Source organism: Erpetoichthys calabaricus, chromosome 2, assembly GCF_900747795.2.
Source record: "Erpetoichthys calabaricus chromosome 2, fErpCal1.3, whole genome shotgun sequence".
In the NCBI taxonomy this organism is placed as follows: Eukaryota; Metazoa; Chordata; class Cladistia; order Polypteriformes; family Polypteridae; genus Erpetoichthys; species Erpetoichthys calabaricus.
This window is the reverse complement of record NC_041395.2, coordinates 284,537,303-284,549,691: the sequence shown is the minus strand read 5'-3', so window position 1 is coordinate 284,549,691 and position 12,389 is coordinate 284,537,303. Positions and strand designations below refer to the sequence as shown.

Here is a 12,389-nt window from a genome sequence, read left to right as displayed (position 1 = left end):
CAAAATAATTAATCACTAAGGAAACATATCAGGTCAGATGGCAACAAACTTTAGTATAATAAACATAAATTCTGAGTAAGTAAGCATATAAAAGTAGGCAAGTAACTAAAGCATAGTATATGTTTAAATTCACCAAGTACACTTGCTAGGCAAATATTGGTTCTAGTTTTTGCTCTTGACCCTACAGTATTTGGCAGTTAGAGTCCATTCAGAAGCTTAGACTTGCATCACAGCATACAGTATGTATTCAGGAAGGCCTTTCTTTAGGGTAACACCATAATTAACTTGTTTTACATGTTTTACCAGGGCCAATCTGGCTAGATAATGTGCGCTGCCAGGGCACAGAGAACTCACTGGCTAACTGTCAGTTTGCTGGATGGGGAATCAGTGACTGTCAGCATTCAGAAGACTTGGGTGTAATTTGCAGTGAGGAGAAAAGACCGGTGAATGTGCAAAGAGTGGAGGTACGACCCAACAACATAATCAATCAGGTAAGGTCATTTAATTTGCAGAAGCTGATTGACTTCCTTTGATAATTTCCATTTGATACACTTCCATTGATATTTTTGATGATTTATTCAGATTTTACAAGACATATACCTAAGTATAACATCTTCAGATCTGTCTAGTTCATGGACACAGGTAGGCTTGGCCAGAGCTCATCATGGCAGCATTAGTCGTACGGCAGGAAGTTACCTTGGATGGGATGCCAATAAATTACAGGGTCAACTCACACACGCACACTAATTTAGATGGAATGGATTTGCAATGGCCAGTTAACCTCACATGCAAATCTTTGAGATGTGGGAGAACATGCAAACTGGACACTGAATTGAATCCTGGATAGTAAAAGTCATTTAGCTGTAATATATGATAATCACAATTTATTACATGCATCTTATATTTAAACAAGGTTTATGGTACATCCACATCACAGTGGCTGGAACCAGTTTATTTGTTCTTGGGTTGCCAGTTTGACTTACAGCTTTAAAGTACTATAAAAAATAGAGGGATATTATGTGCACTATAATCGTCTGGTATAGCACCATCTTGGACAGGTTCCTGCCTTTACTCTTTTTGCCTTCAGATTTGTTTCCAACTCCTTGGGAAACCTTCCAAAAAAAGTCTGGTGCCACTTCCACTATTTTTAACTATGCAGACAGACAAAAGCAGTAAAGCTCAATATTCCTATAACTTTGAGCTGGTTCAGTGCAAAGTTAAACAGGTTTCAATATGCATTTCTTTGATTATGCAAAAAGGAATTTTCACAGCTGTCTTTTTACCTCTTTTCTCACTATTATATTCAGCATATCCTTCATCAACAACAGTAATGTCAGCAAATGAGCTAATTTGTGAGTGCATGAGTCTAGTTAACATTTTCAGACATGATGTGGATGCTGGGAGTGTGCCTGTGAAGCAGTGGTGCAAGACAGATGCTTTCAGACTTCTAAAAAAAAATCCACTGAATTCAGAAGAGCTCAAGACAAGCAAGAAATGAGCAATGGGACACACCAAACCAGATGTGTGCTGAGGTCAGCAGTTTAAAAAAGAAATAAAATAACTTAATTAGCTTTTTCCCAAACTCTGATTTCAATTTGCTGGAAAATTATTTGAGCTGCTGCTATCCCTACTGACTCAAAATGGTGTGGTTCAAAGATCACAACCAAATGTAGACATCAAAATTGTTTTTGAGACATTGGCTAGTTTCAAACACATTAAAAATAGCAAGAGACATAGTATTATTATGTCAGGTGTCCTGGATTATATGTACAGTTTGACTGAAGCTCCATATTCAATGTCCGGTTCAGCTTTTTGAAAAACAAATACTGTAACAAGGTTTTTTTCCCCATACTTTAGCACCTTCTTTAAATCCAAAGATACAGCAAGGCTGTGAGTGAGTTCCCAATGATGGCAACTTTCATGCACAGTAACCTTCAAATATAATAATATATATATAAAAAAATACTTTTTAAAAACATGCTTACATTAAGTTAAAAAGTGTACTAAAAAGTAAAAAATAAGTCTCTCATACATCACTTGTAAAATAAAAGCATGGGCGCTTTTCATCAATCAACATTCAAAAAACACTTCTTAAAATCTTAGCAAAAGTGCCCATGTTTTATTTTATGAGTGATATATGAGAGACTTATTTTTTACTTTTTAGTACACTTTTTAACTTAATATACAGTAAGTGTGGTTTTTAAAAAGTATTTATATGTACTGTATATATATATTATTTTCAACTTTTTAGTCTTGGGTTTGTTTTAGTATAATTTTGTAATCAATATTTTATTTTAATGCTTCCTTTAATATTTCTATCCATTACTAGTGCCATCTATTGGTGAAATCTTTAACTATTCTTAACATGAAAATTTTATTTCTTAATTAACATGGATTAATTGATCAATTAGTGAAACTGATTATTGATTCATGTATTGTCATCAGAAGTGAGTAAGTGTGCAAAATTTCAAGTCATTTGGACAATAGGAAGTGGGTTAAATATTGATTAAAAGATTTGTACCAGACAACAAACAGGTGAAGTTAAAATATGCGTGGTAATAATAATAATAATAATAATAATAATAACTCTACAGACACTATATACAAATCATGGAAATTTATACTTTTTAGATGCTCATGTTGAGCAAGTTAAGAACAATTTTTTAAAATGAATTTGACATTTTAAGAAAGCAGGAAAGATGATCAAAATCAGTAGTAGAAATTCAGTGTTGACAGAGACCTGTCAGAGATCTGTCACGTTAAAAGTGGTCGTTTTTCTACAGCGTAAATGTTATGTAAACCTCCCCACTTATATTTACTGGATATACAGTAACAGCCAATCCCAAAGACAAAAGGTTCAGGTATAAATTAACGAATAAATCCTTATTTTTTGCAGCAGCTTACACTAAATATTTTATAATCATACTTGAATATAAGAATAAATAATAATATGATATACATTAAGATAAATATAAGTTAAATCACAGTTAAATTATCAAGATGCCTTTGAAGGATTTGCAAATATTGTGGCTTCAAATCTCTCCCTAAAATGAAATCACCTATATAGACTGCAGAGGAAAGACAGCCTTAGTACAGTATACAAGCAAATGGGCCAATAATAGTGTCAGTTGGTCTATGGTGAAATAAAAGTAAGAATTTCACTGGACTTGTTAGACATGACAATAAATTTTAGAAGATGAAAACTCCCCACAGAAAGCATAGCTATTAGGGTACGAATTGTGACCCAAAGACTGTGAGGGAGTAAGGCTTAAAGCTGCATGCTCTTGCCAGTTGCTTCACATACGTAAAAAAATATCGAGGGATTTTTATACTTGGGGGATTTTTGTATATTTAACATTTGGGGATTTACATAACCCCTCCTTTAACCGCCACCTTATCGTGGTGGAGGGGTTTGCGTGTCCCAATGATTCTAGGAGCTCTGTTGTCCGGGGCTTTATGCCCTTGGTAGGGCCACCCAAGGCAAACTGGTCCTAGGTGAGGGATGAAACAAAGAGCGGTTAAACAAACCTTCTATGATGAATGAAAAATTTGGACGGCGTTTTCCCTCTCCCCGATGCGGGTCACCGGGCCCCCCTCTGGAGCCAGGCCTGGAGGTGAGGCTCGATGACGAGCACCTGGTGGCCGGGCCTGCACCCATGGGGCTCGGCCAGGCACAGCTTGAAGAGGCAACGTGGGTCCCCCTTCCCATGGGCTCACCACCTATGGGAGGGGCCAAGGAGGTCGGGTGCAGTGTGAGGTGGGTGGTGGCCGAAGGCGGGGACCTTGGCGGTCCGATCCTCGGCTACAGAAGCTGGCTCTTGGGACTTGGAATGTCACCTCTCAGAAGGGGAAGGAGCCTGAGCTAGTGCACGAGGTCGAGAGGTTCCGGCTAGATATAGTTGGACTCACCTCGACGCACAGCTTGGACTCTGGAACCAATCTCCTTGAGAGGGGCTGGACTCTCAACCACTCTGGAGTTGCCCCCGGTGAAAGGCGCCGAGCGGGTGTGGCTATACTTATTGCCCCCCGACTTGAAGCCTGTTCATTGGGGTTTACCCCGGTGGACGACAGGATAGCCTATCTCCGCCTTCGGGTGCAGGGACGGGTCCTAACTGTTGTTTGCGCGTATGCACCGAACAGCAGTTTGGAATACCCACCCTTTTTGGAGTCCCTGGAGGGGGTGCTAGAGGGCATACCTTCTGGGGACTCCCTCGTTCTGCTGGGAGACTTCAATGCTCACGTGGGCAATGACAGTGAGACCTGGAAGGGTGTAATTGGGAGGAATGGCCCCCCCGATCTGAACCCGAGCGGTGTTTTGTTATTGGACTTCTGTGCTCGTCACGGATTGTCCATAACGAACACCATGTTCAAGCATAGGGGTGTTCATATGTGCACTTGGCACCAGGACACCCTAGGCCTCAGTTCGATGATCGACTTTGTGGTCGTGTCATCAGACTTGTGGCCACATGTCTTGGACACTCGGGTGAAGAGAGGGGCGGAACTGTCAACTGATCACCACCTGGTGGTGAGTTGGCTTTGATGGTGGGGGAGGATGCCGGTCAGGCTTGGTAGGCCCAAACGTGTTGTGAGGGACTGCTGGGAACGTCTGGCAGAGCCCCCTGTCAGAAGTAGCTTCAACTCCCACCTCCGGCAGAACTTCGACCACATCCCGAGGGAGGTGGGGGACATTGAGTCCGAATGGGCCATGTTCCGTGCCTCTATTGTTGAGGCGGCTGACCAGAGCTGTGGCCATAAGATGGTTGGTGCCTGTCGTGGTGGCAATCCCTGAATCCGCTGGTGGACACCAGCGGTGAGGGATGCCGTCAAGCTGAAGAAGGAGTCCTACAGGACCCTTTTGTCCTGTGGGACTCTGGAGGCAGCTGATAGGTACCGGCAGGCCAAGCGGAATGTGGCTTTGGTGGTTGCTGAGGCAAAAACTCGGGCGTGGGAGGAGTTTGGGGAGGCCATGGAGAACGACTTTCGGATGGCTTCGAGGAGATTCTGGTCCACCATCCCGGGTCTCAGGATGGGGAAGCAATGCAGTGTCAACACTGTATATGGTGGGGATGGTGCGCTGCTGACCTCGACGGGACGTTGTGGATCGGTGGGGGGAGTACTTCGAAGACCTCCTCAATCCCACTAACATGCCTTCCAATGAGGAAGCAGAGCCTGGGGACTCGGCGGTGGGCTCCCCCATCTCTGGGACTGAGGTTACCGAGGTGGTCAAAAAACTCCTTGGTGGCAGGGCCCCGGGGGTGGATGAGATATGCCCGGAGTTCCTCAAGGCTCTGGATGTTGTAGGACTGTCTTGGTTGACACGCCTCTGCAACATCGCATGGACATCAGGGACAGTGCCTCTGGATTGGCAGACCGGGGTGGTGGTCCCCCTCTTTAAGAAAGGGGACCGGAGGGTGTGTTCCAACTACAGAGGGATCACACTCCTCAGCCTCCCTGGAAAAGTCTATTCGGGGGTCCTGGAGAGGAGGGTCCGTCGGATAGTCGAGCCTCGGATTCAGGAGGAACAGTGTGGTTTTCATCCTGGTTGCGGAACAGTGGAGCAGCTCTACACCCTTATCAGGGTCCTGGAGGGTGCTTGGGAGTTTTGCCCAACCAGTCTACATGTGTTTTGTGGACTTGGAAAAGGCATTCGACTGTGTCCCTCGGGGAATCCTGTGGGGGGTACTCCGAGAGTATGGGGTACCGGACCCCCTGATAAGGGCTGTTCGGTCCCTGTACAACCGGTGTCAGAGCTTGGTCCACATTGCCGGCAGTAAGTCGAACCCGTTTCCAGTGAGAGTTGGACACCGCCAGGGCTGCCGTTTGTCACCGATTCTGTTCATAACTTTTATGAACAGAATTTCTAGGCGCAGCCAGGGCATTGAGGGGGTCAGGTTTGGTGGACTCAGGATTGGGTCACTGCTTTTTGCAGATGATGTTGTCCTGTTTGCTTCATCAGGCCATGATCTTCAGCTTTCTCTGGATCGGTTCGCAGCCGAGTGTGAAGCGGCTGGGATGGGAATCAGCACCTCCAAATCTGAGACCATGGTCCTCAGCCGGAAAAGGGTGGAGTGCCCTCTCAGGGTTGGTAGCGAGATCTTGCCCCAAGTGGAGGAGTTCAAGTATCTCAGAATCTTGTTCACGAGTGAGGGAAGAATGGAGCGTGAGATCGACAGGCGGATCAGTGCGGCATCCGCAGTAATGCGGGCTCTGCATCGGTCTGTCATGGTGAAAAAGGAGCTGAGTCGCAAGGCGAAGCTCTCAATTTACCAGTCGATCTATGTTCCTACCCTCACCTATGGTCATGAGCTATGGGTAGTGACCGAAAGAACGAGATTGCGAATACAAGCGGCTGAAATGAGTTTCCTCCGCAGGGTGTCTGGGCTTTCCCTTAAAGATAGGGTGAGAGCTCAGTCATCCAGGATAGGCTCAGAGTAGAGCCGCTGCTCCTCCACATCGAGAGGAGTCAGATGAGGTGGCTCGGGCATCTGTTCAGGATGCCTCCTGGACGCCTCCCTGGTGAGATGTTCCGGGCACGTCTAACTGGGAGGAGGCCCCGGGGAAGACCCAGGACACGCTGGAGGGACTATGTCTCTCGGCTGGCCTGGGAACGCCTTGGGATTCCCCCGGAAGAGCTAGAAGAAGTGGCCGGGGAGAGGGAAGTCTGGGCATCTCTGCTCAAGCTGCTCCCCCCGCGACCTGACCTCGGATTAGTGGAAGAGGATGGCTGGATGGATGGATTTACATATAGAAAAAGTATTGGGGAATTTTTAGTTCTATTAGAATGTACTTAAAATTGCCTTTATTGTACACCTGTTAGGAATCACTTAGCAAGCTAAACGTTTTTTTGTAGCAACACAATATATTTACTTGAAGGTTTTTGTCATAATAAATACTTCCATCCATCCATTTTCCAACCCGCTGAATCCAAACACAGGGTCACGGGAGCCAATCCCAGCCAACACAGGGCACAAGGCAGGAAACAATCCTGGGCAGGGTGCCAACCCACCGCAGGACACACACAAACACACACCAAGCACACACTAGGGCCAATTTAGAATCGCCAATCCACCTAACCGGCATGTCTTTGGACTGTGGGAGGAAACCGGAGTGCCCGGAGGAAACCCACGCAGACACGGGGAGAACATGCAAACTCCACGCAGGGAGGACCCAGGAAGCGAACCCGGATCCCCAGGTCTCCCAACTGCGAGGCAGCAGCGCTACCCACTGTGCCACCGTGCCGCCCATAATAAATACTTGAATATTTTAAATCCAAATAACCTGCTTTAAGATTTTTGTCATGGGGAATAATATCTAATAATATGGCAATTCAAAATAATAGCAGATAGAGTTCATACATCATACTACCTAATTTCCTACATAACCAAATAGCTAATCAAATTGGATATCAAGAATACTTTCCAAAGTCAAAACCAATCAATACTCTGCTATACTTAGTTTTTAATTAAGTACTCTTTTGTCAGAGCCCCTCCCTACGTTTTGACACAAAGTTCTGCCAGAAATCTTTGTGTATTATCATCTTTTACAATGGAAGTTGTTTTATTATGTTGCTGTCCAATCACATGGTAGCAACTAGTTTTGTAACCATCAAGAATTTTACAGCCAATAACCCAAATAATTCAGGAAACATTGGTGTCTATCAAGAAGACATTCAATAAAAGCATTGCGCTGATATCACCTAAGTAACAATAAAAATTAATATTAATGAGTTCCTGACAGTACTACTAACAGTAATGATCAGTTTCTTCGTAATGTAAGCCTCAGCCACCTACCAAAGATATCCATGATATACATAGGATGTAATAAGAATGGTTTCATGAATGAATAAATGGAGAAAATAACATAGTTGTGCTCTGGAATGTTACATCACACTTAATTGTTTGATTGATAACAGATAGACTATCAGGTCTTGATTGTTGATATTACACTCTTGCTGGAGAGTAGCTGTTTTGAGTATCAATCTAACTAAACTGTAAGGCCTATTGGCTCACCTTTAATGGCTTTTTTTGAATCATTTTTACCTAGAACCCCAATACTGTGAAAATAGAAGAGGTCCGCCTTCGCCCATTGCTGACCAGTGCTAAAAATCGTGCTCCCATCACAGAAGGAGTTGTTGAAGTTAAACATGCAGGAAGATGGCGGCAAGTATGTGATATGGGCTGGACCCTCACTGCCAGCAGGGTGGCTTGTGGAATGCTTGGATTTCCATCAGAAGCACAGCCAAATATCAAAATGTATAAGTAAGTCCACTTAACATTTTTCTAACATATTGTCATATTTGTCTGCCTGTCATATATATTGTGTATTAGATTTGATCAATAGAAGTATATTTATTTGGTAAATAACCTGTTAGGTAAGCCAAGGCAATGAAAAGATTTAAATGGTGGCCCTTATATAGAACTTTTCAAAATAAAAGTGTTATGTATTTTAGTCTTTGAAATTTTGTTTCCTTTTTAGCAGACTAGCACATTGATTACTACTTCAGCCTCGGTGCCCCAGGAGGTTGGGCCCAAATAGCATTCTGGGCACTGTTTGTATTTTCTATGTAGGTTTTTATCTAGGGGCGCTCTACTTTTCCTCCTTCAATTTAAAGTGCAATGTGATTTATTGAGGCCCCATCCAAGGATGACCTCTGCCTTGTATTTAATGCTGCCAGGTTGTTGACCATGTCTTAACAATATTATAGGGAGAATGGTGCAATAATATGCATTATAAGATATTTAGTGTGTTTACATGCACACTCTTAATCGGGTTAATGTGAATAACCTGGTTAAGGCAGAAACCTGTTTTCTTAATAATCCATGTTTACATGTACAAGTAATCTTCTTCAGTTCTCCTTTGACAAAACGCTCCAACATCATTAAACTGTGCAAAAAAGATTTAAACATCATAATTAGCCACCGTGAATTCCAAAATAAGCATGACGCCTATAATAGTTTTCTTGTGTTTTTATAAATAGGTTTAGTCAAATTGACACTTTGTTTATAGGTGTCTATTACTGAATTGTACGCAGCAAACTCTTTTCTGATTGGCTGTGCGAAAGAGCCCTTTAAAGGACCCAGTACATGTGCTTCTTGCCTTACAATCAGTGCTGCTGGAATAATAATAATGCTGGTATTGTTACTTCAGTAAAAGTATTGTGATAGGTTACTTGTTACTTTAAGAAGTAATTGGGACTATGTAACACTCTTTACTTCTAATGTGTTACCCTACTGCTCTTGAGATTGTGTTGCTGTGCTTGGCACTGTACATTCATCTGATCAACATAAATTTAGCGATTTCTGAAATGCTGAGATTAGCTTGTTTCAACCAGTGCAAGGAATAATGCAATCATCCAAACATTTGCTTGTGGACACTTTTATTCATGGCTGGTGCAAAGTAAATACATGAGCAGGCTGACAGAATACAATGAACATGTACAGACTACAAAATCCTTATCAGTAAACTAATCAATGGGTTTACTTGGCCACGTAATCAGATTATTTGAGGTGAAATCTACTTCTTTTAGCCAGGTTTCTCAGAAGCCAATAACCCAATTGCTCCATCTTGAATAAGGATTTACATGGTATTTTAGAAATCAGATTTCTGTGAATAATCATTTTATTGAAGAACATGTATACGCGTTTGTCAGAGACAGTGATAACAAGTTGTTATCATGGGATAGAGATGCACATAAAATTGGGCATGTAAAAAAAATATACACACCAAAACTAACAGTTGAAGAATGAGTGGGTTGGCAACAGCCATCAAGATCCCTGCCCCACCCACACATACATGTAAATGATGTGCCTGAAGCAATTTCTTCAGATGAAAAGTGACATCATGGCGAACTAGGAGGATGCAAACAGCATTACCCCAAATATGGTAAAAGGCAAATCCATGTGGCAAAGTTGGGGTACGGCAGACAACAAAAGAGAGAGGTGTAAGGAGTCACTTACAGGGCTTTCTTCTTGCATTTGTCCTTAAAAATGTCCTCAATGGAGGAGAGAGAGACTTCGATAACCCTCTCAGCCATCCTCACCACATGTTGCAAAGTCTTCCTGTGAAATACACTGCAGTTTCCGAACCAAGATGTGATGCAGCTTGTCAGGACACTCTCAATAGTGCCCCGGTAGAAGATGGTGAGGATGGGAAAAGGGATTCTCACTCGCTTCAGCCTCCTAAAGAAGTACAACCTCTGCTGAGCTTTCTTGACCTGCTGTGTTGTATTGAGAGTCCAGGAGAGATCTTCAGTGAGGTAGACGCCCAAGAATTTTGTGGTGCTGAGCCTCTCCACAGGAGAGCCACTGATATGCACTGGGGAATTTTCACCCTTTGTTCTGAACTCCACAATCAACTCTTTTGTCTTGTTGACATTGTTCTCCTCACACCAGCTCACTAACTCTTCCATTGTTTCATCTTCCTTACTGATGACTTGTACTACTGTTGTATAATAAATAAACTTCATGGATTTGTGCTGGATTTGGCAGTACTGTCAAGTGTTAGCAGTGTAAAGAGCAATGGACTGAGCACACAGCCCTGAGGAGCCCCTGTGTTCAGTTTGATGGTCCGCAATATCTTAGTGTCTTAGTCTTAGTAGACAACATCTACTCTCTGTTGTCTTTCAGACAAGAATTCCAAGATCCAGTTACAATGTGAGGTGTTCAATCAAGTTTAGAAAATTTCACTATTAGCTTCTGTGGGATGATTGTATTAAAGGCTGAACTGAAGTCAATAAACAAAATCCTGACGTAGCTGTTGTTTTTCTCCAGTTGTGGTAGAATTGTGTATAGGGCAAGTGTGACTGCGTCATCTGTGGACCGATTGGCACGATACGTAAACTGTAAGGGGTCCAGTAAAGGCAAGCTTTAATGTGACCCATGATTGGTCGTTTGAAGCATTTCATGATGATAGAGGTCAGTGCCACAGACTGGTAGTCATTGAGGCAGGTTACAGATGTTGGGCTCTGGAACAATGGTGGCAGTCTTAAACTGTGTATGTACGACAGACCTCTGGAGAGAGATATTGAAGATGTCTATAAAAACTCCTGCTAACTGGTCCTGCAGCTTTATGTGGATTGATGTTGCTCAATATTCTCCTTATGTCAGCTGTACACAGTCTAAGCACCAGCTCACCATCAGGAGGGGTGTTCTTCTTCCCTGGTGTATAATTCAGTACCTCAAACCTGCCTCAGAACTCATTCAGGGAGAGAGTGATCAATGACCTCAACCTGTGGTGTTATTTTATAGTCCATTATGGCCTGCATTCCCTGCCATATGCGCCTTGTGTCTCTGGAATCACAAAATTTCCCCTCATTTTTTCTTATGTACTCAAGCTTACCCTTCTTGATGGCTTAGGAGAGGTCAGTTCTTGCCGGCCTGAGAGCTAATTTTTCCCCTAATCTGAAGGCAGCATCCCTGATCCTCAGCCTTCTCTGGATCTCTGATGTCATCCAAGGCTTCTGATTCACCTTTGTTGTGAAGGTTTTAATAACTGTGACATCACACATGCACTTCCCTATATAGCCAAGAACAAAATCATTTATTGACATCAATATGAAAATCATCATATGAGGCAGCTCCAATCAGTGCTTGCAATACAGTCCTGAAATGCCGAGGTTGCATTCTCCGGTCAGACTCTAATCTGCTTCTGTAAGTCTTACTGTGTTTCAGTAACATTTTGTGTGCTGGAAAAAGCATAACAGAAATGTATTCCGAGTCTCCAATGTGGAGACTAGGGGCTGCTTTGTAAGCCTCTTTGACATTTGTGTACACCAGTGGATCTCAAACTGTGGGGCGGGCCCCCCTACGGGGGCGCGAAGTAACAAAAAGGGGGGGCGCGAAGATGTGTAAAAAAGAAAACAAGACTCGAAAATATGAAAAATACATCTATTGAAACCAAAACAAATTAACTTAAACTACACTCTGATACTAGAAAAATAAATATAGAGTTAGATAAATGTCGATAAAAGTTAAGAAGGTATAATAAAATATGCATCTATGATATATCATCAATTAAAAAAGAACAAATTGGTATTAGTGGGTTCCTTTCAAAAAAACATTAAGGGTGCGCGATTAAAACTGTTATGAAAACTCAGGTCGCAAATACTTAAAGGTTGAGAAACGCTGGTGTACACCAATCCAACATGTTAGCTCTTCCAGATGTAAAGTGCAGTTATTGGTGGAATTTAGGCAGAAGTTTTTAAATTTTCATGATTGAAATCTCCTGCAACCACAATAAAACTGTCTGGATGGGCAGTCTCTATCTCATTGATGGCACTGTAGAGCTGCCACAAGGCCTCCTGAGTGTTAAGCACTGGGAGGAATGTACACAGCCACCACAAGTGTGGCAGTGAATTCCCGTGGCTGGTAAAGGAGGCAGCATTTCAAATT

The 12,389-nt window shown here is 42.9% G+C and overlaps 1 protein-coding gene across 1 annotated transcript in view; it reads left to right on the top strand.

The window, feature by feature from the left end:
- Positions 1-12,389, top strand: part of loxl4 (lysyl oxidase-like 4) — a 134,138-nt gene that overhangs the window by 17,871 nt on the left and 103,878 nt on the right. Inside the window, exons 3-4 of the mRNA XM_028795665.2 lie at positions 307-491; positions 8,044-8,258. Of these exons, the coding sequence (XP_028651498.2) occupies positions 307-491; positions 8,044-8,258 (400 nt within the window). The remainder of the gene's footprint in view (positions 1-306; positions 492-8,043; positions 8,259-12,389) is intronic.